The sequence below is a fragment of the Coregonus clupeaformis genome, chromosome 12 (genome assembly GCF_020615455.1).
Source record: "Coregonus clupeaformis isolate EN_2021a chromosome 12, ASM2061545v1, whole genome shotgun sequence".
In the NCBI taxonomy this organism is placed as follows: Eukaryota; Metazoa; Chordata; class Actinopteri; order Salmoniformes; family Salmonidae; genus Coregonus; species Coregonus clupeaformis.
The window spans coordinates 47,411,459-47,425,514 of record NC_059203.1 but is presented as its reverse complement, the minus strand read 5'-3'; the positions used below and the strand labels follow the sequence as shown (position 1 = coordinate 47,425,514).

The window sequence follows — 14,056 nt, the reverse complement described above, 5'->3', positions numbered from 1 at the left end:
ACCATGTTTATTTGATACAGAGTTACAGTCAGGGCACATGAGTAGAGACACAGTGAACCACACACACAGGCACGCTATCACACACACAAACTTTCTGTCTCTTTCTCTCTCTTTCTCTCTCTCATTCTCTCTCTCCTGGCTCAGGGAGGACACTAACTCAGCTAATCGGAACACACTAACGCAGAATGCAGTACAGTGCATTGTACAATCCTGACCCAGAGACACACACACACTCCAAGTAGACACTTGGACAAGAGGGCAAGCCTGAAAACACACACACCATTAAACACACAGAGGATTCAGCCAGGGTAAAAATCTTAGCAGGGAGAGGTACACCGCCACTCCCCCTGGCCTAAACAACATCTGAGAGAGAGATAGAGAGAGAGAGAGAGAGAGAGAGAGAGAGAGAGAGAGAGAGAGAGAGAGAGAGAGAGAGAGAGAGATCAAAAAATCTCTAACAGAAAACCGATTAAAAGTAACAACAATAACAAATGGTTTGATGAAGAATGTAAAAACCTAAGAAAGAAATTGAGAAACCTATCCAACCAAAATCATGGGTAAACCACTTCTCCAATATTTTTGGCCCTATAACAAAGAACAAACAGCAAACAAATATACATGATCAAATGCAAATCTTAGAATCAACTATTAAAGACTACAAGAACCCACTGGATTCTCCAATTACATTGAATGAACTACAGGACAAAATACAAACCATCCATTTCCCTCAGATTTCAGAGATCCACAAAGAATTCGAAAACAAACCCAATTTTGATAAACTCCCTTATCTACTGGGTGAAATACAACAGTGTACAATCACAGCAGCAAGATTTGTGACCTGTTGCCACAAGAAAAGGGCAACCAGGTGAAGAACAAACACTTGTGTAAATACAACCCATATTTATGTTTATTTATTTTTCCCATTTGTACTTTAACTATTTGCACATTGTTACAACACTGTATATATACATAATATGACATTTGAAATGTCTTTATTCTTTTGGAACTTCTGAGTGTAATGTTTACTGTTAATATTTATTGTTTATTTCACTTTTGTTTACTATCTACTTTACTTGCTTTGGCAATGTTAACATACGTTTCCCATGTCAATAAAGTCCTTAAACTGAAATTGAGAGAGAGAGAGAGAGAGAGAGAGAGAGAGAGAGAGAGAGAGAGAGAGAGAGAGAGAGAGAGAGAGAGAGAGAGAGAGAGAGAGAGAGAGAGAAAAAAGAAAGAGAGAGAGAGAGAGAGAGAGAGAGAGAGAGAGAGAGAGAGAAAGAAAAAAAGAAAGAGAGAGAGAGAGAGGAGAGAGAGAGAGAGAGAGAGAGAGAGAGAGAGAAGAGAGAGAGAGAGAGAAAGAAAGAACAAAAGATAGAAAGAAAGAAAGAGAGAGAGAGAGAGAGAGAGAGAGAGAGAGAGAGAGAGAGAGAGAGAGAGAGCGAGAGTACACACAGAACACTGCTCTACACACAGAAAAGCAACCTACTGCACTGTAAAACCCTGTTAGTGATGCTGCTCAATGCTAAATGGCATTCTTACTACGTGTTTGTGTGTGTGTGTGTGTGTGTGTGTTACGGATGATCCAGCGAATAGAATGGATTCAGAGTGAGTGTAAATGGATGTGGTCTGTTGTGCCCTAAAGCGCAGATTTGGTATATGACACACACACACACACACACACACACACACACACACACACACACACACACACACACACACACACACACACACACACACACACACACACACACACACACACACACACACACACACACACTGGGATAATGCAAGTAGAGTATTGACCCCAGCGGACACACAGTCAGAGAGACAGAGCATGTCTTTGACTGAGGGGGAGAGAGAGAAAGAGAGAGAGAGGAAGAGGGAGAGCGAGAGAGGGGGGAGAGAGAGGGGGAGTTTGACTGGGGGGAAAGTCTGATGTTGATGGTGACATAATGCTAGAGATGTAAGACCCAGGCACTGGGGGAGTTATTGTGACTGGAGGCTGTGGGCTGTGTGATAGTAATGTTATAGCTTATGGTAAATAGCTGTGAAATGGAGAGAGTGATTGCACTCGTTAAACCAAATCAAATCAAATCAAATCAAATCAAATTTTATTGGTCACATGCGCCGAATACAACAGGTGCAGACATTACAGTGAAATGCTTACTTACAGCCCTTAACCAACAGTGCATTTATTTTAAACAAAAAAGTAAGAATAAAACAACAACAAAAAAAGTGTTGAGAAAAAAAAGAGCAGAAGTAAAATAAAGTGACAGTAGGGAGGCTATATATACAGTAAAATAAAGTGACAGTAGGGAGGCTATATATACAGGGGGGTACCGTTGCATAGTCAATGTGCGGGGCACCGGCTAGTTGAGGTAGTTGAGGTAATATGTACATGTGGGTAGAGTTAAAGTGACTATGCATAAATACTTAACAGAGTAGCAGCAGCGTAAAAAGGATGGGGTGGGGGGGGCAGTGCAAATAGTCCGGGTAGCCATGATTAGCTGTTCAGGAGTCTTATGGCTTGGGGGTAGAAGCTGTTGAGAAGTCTTTTGGACCTAGACTTGGCACTCCGGTACCGCTTGCCGTGCGGTAGCAGAGAGAACAGTCTATGACTAGGGTGGCTGGAGTCTTTGACAATTTTGAGGGCCTTCCTCTGACACCGCCTGGTATAGAGGTCCTGGATGGCAGGGAGCTTTGCCCCAGTGATGTACTGGGCCGTACGCACTACCCTCTGTAGTGCCTTGCGGTCAGAGGCCAAGCAGTTGCCATACCAGGCGGTGATGCAACCAGTCAGGATGCTCTCGATGGTGCAGCTGTATAGTTTTTTGAGGATCTGAGGACCCATGCCAAATCTTTTTAGTCTCCTGAGGGGGAATAGGCTTTGTCGTGCCCTCTTCACGACTGTCTTGGTGTGTTTGGACCATGATAGTTTGTTGGTGATGTGGACACCAAGGAACTTGAAGCTCTCAACCTGTTCCACTACAGCCCCGTCGATGAGAATGGGGGCGTGCTCAGTCCTCTTTTTTTCCTGTAGTCCACAATCATCTCCCTTTGTCTTGGTCACGTTGAGGGAGAGGTTGTTGTCCTGGCACCACACGGCCAGATCTCTGACCTCCTCCCTATAGGCTGTCTCATCGTTGTCGGTGATCAGGCCTACCACTGTTGTGTCGTCGGCAAACTTAATGATGGTGTTGGAGTCGTGCCTGGCCATGCAGTCATGGGTGAACAGAGAGTACAGGAGGGGACTGAGCACGCACCCCTGAGGGGCCCCCGTGTTGAGGATCAGTGTGGCAGATGTGTTGTTACCTACCCTTACCACCTGGGGGCGGCCCGTCAGGAAGTCCAGGATCCAGTTGCAGAGGGAGGTGTTTAGTCCCAGGATCCTTAGCTTAGTGATGAGCTTAGAGGGCACTATGGTGTTGAATGCTGAGCTGTAGTCAATGAATAGCATTCTCACGTAGGTGTTCCTCTTGTCCAGGTGGGAAAGGGCAGTGTGGAGTGCGATAGAGATTGCATCATCTGTGGATCTGTTGGGGCGGTATGCAAATTGGAGTGGGTCTAGGGTTTCTGGGATTATGCTGTTGATGTGAGCCATGACCAGTCTTTCAAAGCACTTCATGGCTACAGACGTCAGTGCTACGGGTCGGTAGTCATTTAGGCAGGTTATCTTAGAGTTCTTGGGCACGGGGACTATGGTGGTATGCTTGAAACATGTTGGTATTACAGACTCAGTCAGGGACATGTTGAAAATGTCAGTGAAGACACTTGCCAGTTGGTCAGCACATGCTCGGAGTACACGTCCTGGTAATCCGTCTGGCCCTGCGGCCTTGTGAATGTTGACCTGCTTAAAAGTCTTACTCACATCGGCTACGGAGAGCGTGATCACATAGTCGTCCGGAACAGCTGGTGCTCTCGTGCATGCTTCAGTGTTGCTTGCCTCGAGCGAGCATAGAAGTGGTTTAGCTCGTCTGGTAGGCTTGTGTCACTGGGCAGCTCGCGGCTGTGCTTCCCTTTGTAGTCTGTAATAGTTTTCAAGCCCTGCCACATCCGACGAGCGTCAGAGCCAGTGTAGTATGATTCAATCTTAGACCTGTATTGACTCTTTGCCTGTTTGATGGTTCGTCGGAGGTCATAGCGGGATTTCTTATAAGCGTCCGGGTTAGAGTCCCGTTCCTTGAAAGCGGCAGCTCTACCCTTTAGCTCAGTGCGGATGTTTCCTGTAATCCATGGCTTCTGGTTGGGGTATGTACGTACGGTCACTGTGGGGACGACATCATCGATGCACTTATTGATGAAGCCAGTGACTGATGTGGTGTACTCCTCAATGCTGTCTGAAGAATCCCGGAACATGTTCCAGTCTGTGCTAGCAAAACAGTCCTGTAGCTTAGCATCTGCGTCATCTGACCACTTTTTTATTAGCCGAATCACTGGTGCTTCCTGCTTCAGTTTTTGCTTATAAGCAGGAATCAGGAGGATAGAGTTATGGTCAGATTTGCCAAATGGAGGGCGAGGGAGAGCTTTGTATGCGTCTTTGTGTGTGGAGTAAAGGTGGTCTAGAGTTTTTTCCCCTCTGGTTGCACATTTAACATGCTGGTAGAAATGAGGTAGAACGGATTTAAGTTTCCCTGCATTAAAGTCCCCGGCTACTAGGAGCGCTGCATCTGAATGAGCGTTTTCCTGTTGATTAATGGCCTTGTACAACTCATTCAGTGCAATCTTAATGCCAGCATTGGTTTGTGGTGGTAAATAGACAGCTATGAAAAATATAGATGAAAACTCTCTTGGTAAATAGTGTGGTCTACAGCTTATCATAAGATACTCTACCTCAGGCGAGCAAAACCTCGAGACTTCCTTAGTATTTGATTTTGTGCACCAGCTGTTGTTTACAAATATACACAGACCGCCACCCTTTGTCTTACCAGAGTCTGCAGTTCTGTCCTGTCGATGTAGCGTATAGCCCGCTAGCTGAATGTTGTCATTGTTGTTGTTCAGCCACGACTCCGTGAAACATAAGATATTACAGTTTTTAATGTCCCGTTGGTAGGATAACCGTAATCTTAAATCGTCAATTTTATTCTCAAAAAGATTGAACATTGGCTAATAGGATTGATGGGAGAGGCAGTTTACTCGTTCGCCGTCGGATCCTTACAAGGCACCCGGATCTGCGTCCACGATATCTCCGTCTCTTCCTCACGCGAATGACGGGGATCTGGGCCTTGTCGGGAGTCTGTAGAATATCCTTCGCGAACGCCTCGTTGAAGAAAAAGTCTTCGTCCAACGCGAGGTGAGTAATCGCTGTCCTGATATCCAGAAGCTCTCTTTGGTTATAAGAGACGATGGCAGAAACATTATGTACAAAATAAATTACAAATAACGCGGAAAAACACACATAGTAGTACAATTGGTTAGAGGGCTGTAAAACGGCAGCCATCTTCTTCCGGCGCTGTTCTGCTGAACCAGAACTGAACATAACAAGAACTCAAAACATGGCTTGGGTAACCACTACTTTTTTATCTGTCTGTCAGTCAGTCAGTCGGTCAGTCAGTGTGACATCCCGCCTGGTTGTGCAACCCAGTGTGTGTCCTCTATTGCCATGTGACCACCCCTTACCCTCTACCCAGATGTCACCATGGAAACACTAAGGCTGCCACTCCAAACAGTGCTAGCACTGAGTTTTCCCATGATCACCTCTGACCCTTAGAAATCACATGGTCACAAACAAACACAGACACACACACACACACACACACACGTTGTGCTTGGCTGGACTAACTGGATGTTTCCTCTAGTAAAAGTCTTCCTCCAGTGTTTCATATGTTCCTGCAGCATTAGAGACATGGAGGGGCGAGGAGAGAAGCATGCTGGGGTCCATTTCTCTATGTTAGTGGTCTCTCCACATTCAGCTCATTCAGTCTCGTTGCCAGAGACACACAGAAACACACAGGGCAGCAGTCATTACGGGGTTAAACATGCAACCTCCTGTTGCTCAACCCCCTGTTGCTCCAGTCAATACGGGGTTAAACCATGCAACCCCCTGTTGCCTGCCAGTGAATAGCCGGAATACCAGGGGTCTCCACGGAATCACCATACACACACGCGTGCACACACACACACACACACACGTTCACACACACACAGACGCGCGCTTACACACACACACATACACACAAAACCGGAAAATATGTGAGATTCCAGCGTGGCACCAGAGCTGAGCTGGAGCAAATGAGCTGTTAAAGACCCAGATGTTAAAGAAAGAGGGATGGGGGGAAGAGAGAGAGGGGGGAGATGAATTGGGCAAGACAAATATGTGATGCTGACTAAATAGTAGTATTCTTGGGAATCGTGTGTGTGTGTTTCCCTGGGAAAAGTCCCCCTGTATGTCTAGTAAATCATCTATTTCAGGAAGAGCGTGACTGACTGGAACATGGCAAGATGGGCAAAACTAAAAAGAGGAATCGAAAAGGAAAAGGGAACAAAAAGGGAAGTAAAAGAGAAAGAAAGGAGAAAGCAGAAGAGAGAGAATAGGAGAGTGCAGCTGCGGTCCTCCACTCCAGTCAGTCAAACAAGCTCAGAGCAGCTTGCTTTCCCTGAAGACATACAGATGTAGGATCTGTATCAACCCCTACAAAAAAAGGTCCATTCATTATAATTCACATAATAATTCACATTTCCTGTTGCTGAAGGATTATTTTTCTGCTGTAGCAAACTGGCTCAAATTAAGATCCTACATCTGTACAGTAGATGTCTCCATGTCCACACCACTGTGTGTGCCTGTCATACTGTAGCGCTGGGAATTGCCAGGGACAATATATAAGTATAACGATGTATTGCGATTCCCACAATTCTCACGATTCTATATGTATTGCGATTCGATACTGTGATTTTATTGTGATTTCTCACCATATGTCTGCTGAAGAGGGACAAAAGAGAGTCATGAGAAAACAAGTTTTGATCAGTCATGGAAATAAAAGTGCTGAAAACAAATTGGCTCCCTATTTAAAAAGAAGATGGAGAACAAGCTATGAAGGAAAAATACTGGAGTTTTGGTTCAGGTACAGCCAACTAGCGCAAAAATAATACTGTGTTATTGTCAAAACTATACGATATATCAACAAAAATAATATCCCGATATGTAACTGTAACGATTTCTTCCCCCATCACTGTCACATGTACCAGGCTTGCTAGTATTACTCCTAGTGCTGTTATTCATATAGTCCTACTCTTAGCACCATGTACTGTCAACAGGCCGTCCCAAACCCATCACAACTCAGTGCAGTGTAGAGCAGAGTGGCCGCCACACATTACAGCAGAGGATGATGGGTTTAGACAGGAAGAGGATCTGACAGCGGCCAGACGCTTTGGTGAGGGACGGCAGGAGACACTCATACAGCTCCGACAGCGAGCCTCAATCTTTCCTTCCTTCTAATCCATTGGCTGTGCATCCATGTTATTTATGTGTTTTCCCTGTCATATCAGAGTGTTGATAACTGGTATTATTAAAAGCCCTGAAGGGCGTTTCCTCTCCTCTCCTTCTCCATCTCTCCTCTCCACTGCTCTCCATTCCTCTCTTCTCCCCTTCTCTCCCCTTCTCTCCTCTCCACTCCTTCCCTCTCTTCTCCTCTCTTCCCCTCATCTCCTCTTATCTCCCCTTCTATCAACCTCTCCTCTCCTCACACACCACAGGAGGAATTATAGAACCAGGTGTCACGCTGGGAGAGATAATCACTCTGCTCTGCTGTGTGTGTGTGTGTCCATGTGTTACACACTGCAAGGTGCTGCAGAGTATTCAGAGCACAAAATCACCACCTGGCATTGTTGGCAATGGAACACAAGTACCCACAAGGACACACAGACACAAGGACACACACAGGAAGACGTGAGTGTAAATTGAAGTCAATGTTGCTCCATGTAAATATTCCTAGGTCCCGTGTTTCAAAAAATTCTAAAAAATAAATAACGGAAAAGTGGTGCGTGCATATGTATTCACCCCCTTTGCTATGAAGCCCCTAAATAAGATCTGGTGCAACCAATTACCTTCAGAAGTCACATAATTAGTTAAATAAAGTCCACCTGTGTGCAATCTAAGTGTCACATGATCTCAGTATATATACACCTGTTCTGAAAGGCCCCAGAGTCTGCAACACCACTAAGCAAGGGGCACCACCAACCAAGCGGCACCATGAAGACCAAGGAGGTCTCCAAACAGGTCAGGGACAAAGTTGTGGAGATGTACAGATCAGGGTTGGGTTAAATATCCGAAACTTTGAACATCCCATGGAGCACCATTAAATCCATTATTAAAAAATGGAAAGAATATGGCACCACAACAAACCTGTCAAGAGAGGGCTGCCCACCAAAACTCACGGACCAGGCAAGGAGGGCATTAATCAGAGAGGCAACAAAGAGACCAAAGATAACCCTGAAGGAGCTGCAAAGTTCCACAGCAGAGATTGGAACATCTGTCCATAGGACCACTTTAAGCCGTACACTCCACAGAGTTGGGCTTTACGGAAGAATGGGCAGAAAAAAGCCATTGCTTAAAGAAAAAAATAAGCAAACACGTTTGGTGTTCGCCAAAAGGCATGTGGGAGACTCCCCAAACATATGGAAGAAGGTACTCTGGTCAGTTGAGACTAAAATTTGGCTTTTTGGCCATCAAGGAAAACGCTATGTCTGGGGCAAACCCAACACCTCTCATCACCCCGAGAACACCATCCCCACAGTGAAGCATGGTGGTGGCAGCATCATGCTGTGGGGTTGTTTTTCATCGGCAGGGACTGGGAAACTGGTCAGAATTGAATAAATTATGGATGGTGCTAAATACAGGGAAATTCCAGAGATTTGAAACTGGGACGGAGGTTCACCTTCCAGAAGGACAATGAGCCTAAGCATACTGCTAAAGCAACACTCGAGTGGTTTAAGGGGAAACATTTAAATGTCTTGGAATGGCCTAGTCAAAGCCCAGACCTCAATCCAATTGAGAATCTGTGGTATGACTTAAAGATTGCTGTACACCAGCGGAACCCATCCAACTTGAAGGAGCTGGAGCAGTTTTGCCTTGATGAATGGGCAAAAATCCCAGTGGCTAGATATGCCAAGCTTATAGAGACATACCCCAAGAGACTTGCAGCTGTAATTGCTGCAAAAGGTGGCTCTACAAAGTATTGACTTTGGGGGGGGTGAATAGTTATGCACGCTCAAGTTTTCTGTTTTTTTGTCTTATTTGTTGTTTGTTTCACAAGAAAAAAAGTGGTAGGCATGTTGTGTAAATCAAATGATACAAACCCCCCAAAAATCAATTTTAATTCCAGGTTGTAAGGCAACAAAATATCACAACGCTGGCTTAATAGCACAGACAGAGTGGTAGTGTATGTGCGTCTGTGTATGCGCTTGTGTGTGTATGAGTGCATGCATACATTTGTTCATGCGTGCATGGGTGTATTCATTCGTGTGTATCTTACTTGAGCTGGTGGTCCTTGGTGCGTGTCTTCGTAAGGAACCTCTCAGCCAGTTTCTCCAGGTTGCGGCTGTAGTCCATCTCTACCTCTGCCTTCTTCCTGAAGAAGTCCTGCAGGTCCTGCAGCAGCTGCACCCTCAGCTCACACTGCTGGTCCAGACACTTCAACTGCTCCACCAGCTGGGCACGGATCTCTACACAGGAAGGGAGAGTGGGGGGAGAGGAAGGTTAGAGAACAGGGTCACCTTCAGACACAGTGGGAGAAGGAGAGTGGTAGTTTGTGGCTATGGGTGCACTGGACAACATCAGTGCCCCACCTCACTAATGATCTTGTGGCTGAATGGTAGCAAGTCACCGCAGTAATGTTCCAACATCTAGTGGAAAGCCTTCCCATAAGAGTGGAGGCTGTTATAGCAGCAAAGGCGGGACTAACTCCATATTAATGCCCATGATTTTGGAATGAGATGTTCAACGAGCACGTGTCCAAATACTTTTGGTCACGTAGTGTATTCACATCGGAGACGTACAATGTTTCAATCCCTAGGCAGCCAACCGCCTATAGTAGGAAACAGAGTTGTTATCAATAAGCTACGTATATCACACATGACATGAGTCACAACCCAACGATAGTTCAAATTACAATAAATATAAAATATATTACCATCATCCAGTAGAACTGTAAAAATGGAAACCAGTGCTTTCATAAATGCATGGCGCAGGCCTCGTTTCACAGGAGCATTGTAAAATAAGCTTTCTCTCAATGAACCAGCCATAACAAATTTAGTTTATTTACATTCCGAATATCCCTTTCCTAACCTTAACCTATTTCTCCTAACCTGCTGCGTATGTTCTCCTCACCTGCTACGAAAAGTCAAATCTGACGTTTATTTTACAAAGCTGGATCCCTTCTAGCCATGACTGGCTGGCACTGGTGTTTTGTTATTTATTAGGCCTAATTAAAATGTTAATGCCTAGTCTAAATTAAATTAGAGAGGCCTAGATTGTATTTTAAAATCCACTGTATTACTACTGTCACGCTCGTCTAGAACAGATGAAGACCAAGGCGCAGCGTTGCAGACGAACATACTGAACTTTATTATCTACAGTGATAATAAGCACAACAAAACGATAACGTGACAGTTCACGGTCTAACACAAACCAACTCGAAACAAGATCCCACAAACACTAAGGGAAAACCGACAGTTTAAATATGGCTCCCAATCAGAGACAACCAGCCACAGCTGACACTCGTTGCCTCTGATTGGGAGTCATATTTAAACTGTCGGTTTTCCCTTAGTGTTTGTGGGATCTTGTTTCGAGTTGGTTTGTGTTAGACCGTGAACTGTCACGTTATCGTTTTGTTGTTTTGTTGTGCTTATTATCACTGTAGATAATAAAGTTCAGTATGTTCGTCTGCAACGCTGCGCCTTGGTCTTCATCTGTTCTAGACGAGCGTGACAGAAGATCCCACCATACAAGGACCAAGCAGCGTGTCCAGGAGCAGGCAGACTGGACATGGGAGGAAGCGCCGGGAAAGGAGATGGAGAGGTTGGCGATGGCCCAGGTGGGCAAATCGTGGTCCTGGGAGGACATGCTCGGGGGCAAAGGGCCATGGGCTAGGATTAAGGCCCTGGCGAGAGAGGAGCAGCGGCGTCAGCAGTGTCATCGTCGGACGGACGAGAGGCAACCCCCAAAAAAAATTAGGGGGGGGCACACGGCATGGGCGGCTGGGCAGCAGGAGGCTGCCACAGGGCGATTTGGAGAGGAGGCCACCGGGTTAGGGGGGCCAGAAGGCAGGTTGGCGGAGCCTGGATGGAGAGCGGAACCAACTTCCCGTACTCAGGCATGGCAGCATGGGACGGGGCAGGTTCCGCGGTATGCGGAGCGGCGTACTGTGCCACGAGTGGTCCGGCATAGTCCTGTACGTCCTGTGCGAGCACCCCGCACGTGTCGTGCGAAGGTGGGTATGCAGCCAGGACGGAGTGTGCCGGCTCAACGCTCGTGGTCTCCAATGCCTCTCCCGCGGTCCCGGATATCCTGCTCCAGTGTCACGTGCTGTTATGCCAGTACGGGTACACAGCCCTGTACGTCCTGTGCGGATGCCTCACACAGAGTGTGTGAGGGTAGGCATTCAGCCAGGACGGGTTGTGGCCGCTCTTCACTCCAGGTCTCCTATCCGTCTCCACAGCCCGGTTCGGCCTGTCCCTGCTCCACGCACCAAGCCTACGGTGTGCGTCGCCAGCCCAGTCCGGCCTGTCCCTGCTCCACGCACCAAGCCTACGGTGTGCGTCGCCAGCCCGGTCCGGCCTGTCCCTGCTCCTCGCACCAAGCCTACGGTGTGCGTCGCCAGCCCGGTCCGGCCTGTTCCTACTCCACGCACCAAGCCAGGGGTGCGCATCGTCAGCCCGGTCCGGCCCGTTCCTACTCCACGCACCAAGCCAGGGGTGCGAGTCGTCAGCCCGGTCCGGCCCGTTCCGCCTCCACGCACCAAGCCAGGGGTGCGCGTCGTCAGTCCAGCACAACCCGTGCCTGGGTCACCGGTGCCTGGTAAGGTACCGGTCAACTGCTCCACTACGGAGCTGAAGCTAACCGCTCCTGCTACGTCCCAGTTCAGCTCCAGCCAGCGGGGCCAGACCGGACCAGGGCGCTATGGGGGGTTTATTGGAGGGTGGTGGGCAAGGCCGGAGCCAGAACCGCCGCCGAGGAGGAATGCCCACCCAGCCCTCCCCTGTTTTGCTCTAGTTGAGGCGCGGTCGCAGTCCGCGCCTTTAGGGGGGGGTACTGTAACACCCTGGCTCTGGGACTCTATATGTTGAGCCAGGGTGTGTTCTTTCTATGTGGTGTATTTCTATGTTGGGAGTTCTAGTTTGTTTATTTCTATGTTGGCCTGAGTGACTCCCAATCAGAGACAACGAGTGTCAGCTTTTGGCTGGTTGTCTCTGATTGGGAGCCATATTTAAACTGTCTGTTTTTCCCTTTGTGTTTGTGGGTTCTTGTTCCGTGTTGGTCTATGTTACCTAGGACGTTACGAGTCGTTTGTTGTTTTTGTTTAGTGTCCGTGTTTATCGCTAATGATAAATAAACATGTTCGTTCATCACGCTGCGCCTTGGTCCTCCTCTCTTAACGACGATCGTGACAACTACAAATGTTCATACAAATAGCCTATTATACACTGCTCAAAAAAATAAAGGGAACACTTAAACAACACAATGTAACTCCAAGTCAATCACACTTCTGTGAAATCAAACTGTCCACTTAGGAAGCAACACTGATTGAGAATACATTTCACATGCTGTTGTGCAAATGGAATAGACAACAGGTGGAAATTATAGGCAATTAGCAAGACACCCCCAATAAAGGACTGGTTTTGCAGGTGGTGACCACAGACCACTTCTCAGTTTTTATGCTTCCTGGCTGATGTTTTGGTCACTTTTGAATGCTGGCGGTGCTTTCACTTTAGTGGTAGCATGAGACGGAGTCTACAACCCACACAAGTGGCTCAGGTAGTGCAGCTCATCCAGGATGGCACATCAATGCGAGCTGTGGCAAGAAGGTTTGCTGTGTCTGTCAGCGTAGTGTCCAGAGCATGGAGGCGCTACCAGGAGACAGGCCAGTACATCAGGAGACGTGGAAGAGGCCGTAGGAGGGCAACAACCCAGCAGCAGGACCGCTACCTCCGCCTTTGTGAAAGGAGGAGCAGGAGGAGCACTGCCAGAGCCCTGCAAAATGACCTCCAGCAGACCACAAATGTGCATGTGTCTGCTCAAACGGTCAGAAACAGACTCCATGAGGGTGGTATGAGGGCCCGACGTCCACAGGTGGGGGTTGTGCTTACAGCCCAACACCGTGCAGGACGTTTGGCATTTGCCAGAGAACACCAAGATTGGCAAATTCGCCACTGGCGCCCTGTGCTCTTCACAGATGAAAGCAGGTTCACACTGAGCACATGTGACAGACGTGACAGAGTCTGGAGATGCCGTGGAAAACGTTCTGCTGCCTGCAACATCCTCCAGCATGACCGGTTTGGCGGTGGGTCAGTCATGGTGTGGGGTGGCATTTCTTTGGGGGGCCGCACAGCCCTCCCTGTGCTCGCCAGAGGTAGCCTGACTGCCATTAGGTACCGAGATGAGATCCTCAGACCCCTTGTGAGACCATATGCTGGTGCGGTTGGCCCTGGGTTCCTCCTAATGCAAGACAATGCTAGACCTCATGTGGCTGGAGTGTGTCAGCAGTTCCTGCAAGAGGAAGGCATTGATGCTATGAACTGGCCCGCCCGTCCCCCAGACCTGAATCCAATTGAGCACATCTGGGACATCATGTCTCGCTCCATCCACCAACGCCACGTTGCACCACAGACTGTCCAGGAGTTGGCGGATGCTTTAGTCCAGGTCTGGGAGGAGATCCCTCAGGAGACCATCCGCCACCTCATCAGGAGCATGCCCAGGCGTTGTAGGGAGGTCATACAGGCACGTGGAGGCCACACACACTACTGAGCCTCATTTTGACTTGTTTTAAGGACATTACATCAAAGTTGGATCAGCCTGTAGTGTGGTTTTCCACTTAAATTTTGAGGGTGACTCCAAATCCAGTCC

The 14,056-nt window shown here is 47.6% G+C and overlaps 1 protein-coding gene across 1 annotated transcript in view; it reads right to left on the bottom strand.

Annotated features, from left to right (window-relative positions):
- LOC121578742 (SLIT-ROBO Rho GTPase-activating protein 2B-like) overlaps positions 1 to 14,056 on the bottom strand; it is a 110,073-nt gene that overhangs the window by 33,336 nt on the left and 62,681 nt on the right. The window contains 1 exon segment of the mRNA XM_045224015.1: positions 9,468 to 9,657. Coding sequence (XP_045079950.1) covers positions 9,468 to 9,657 — 190 coding nt within the window.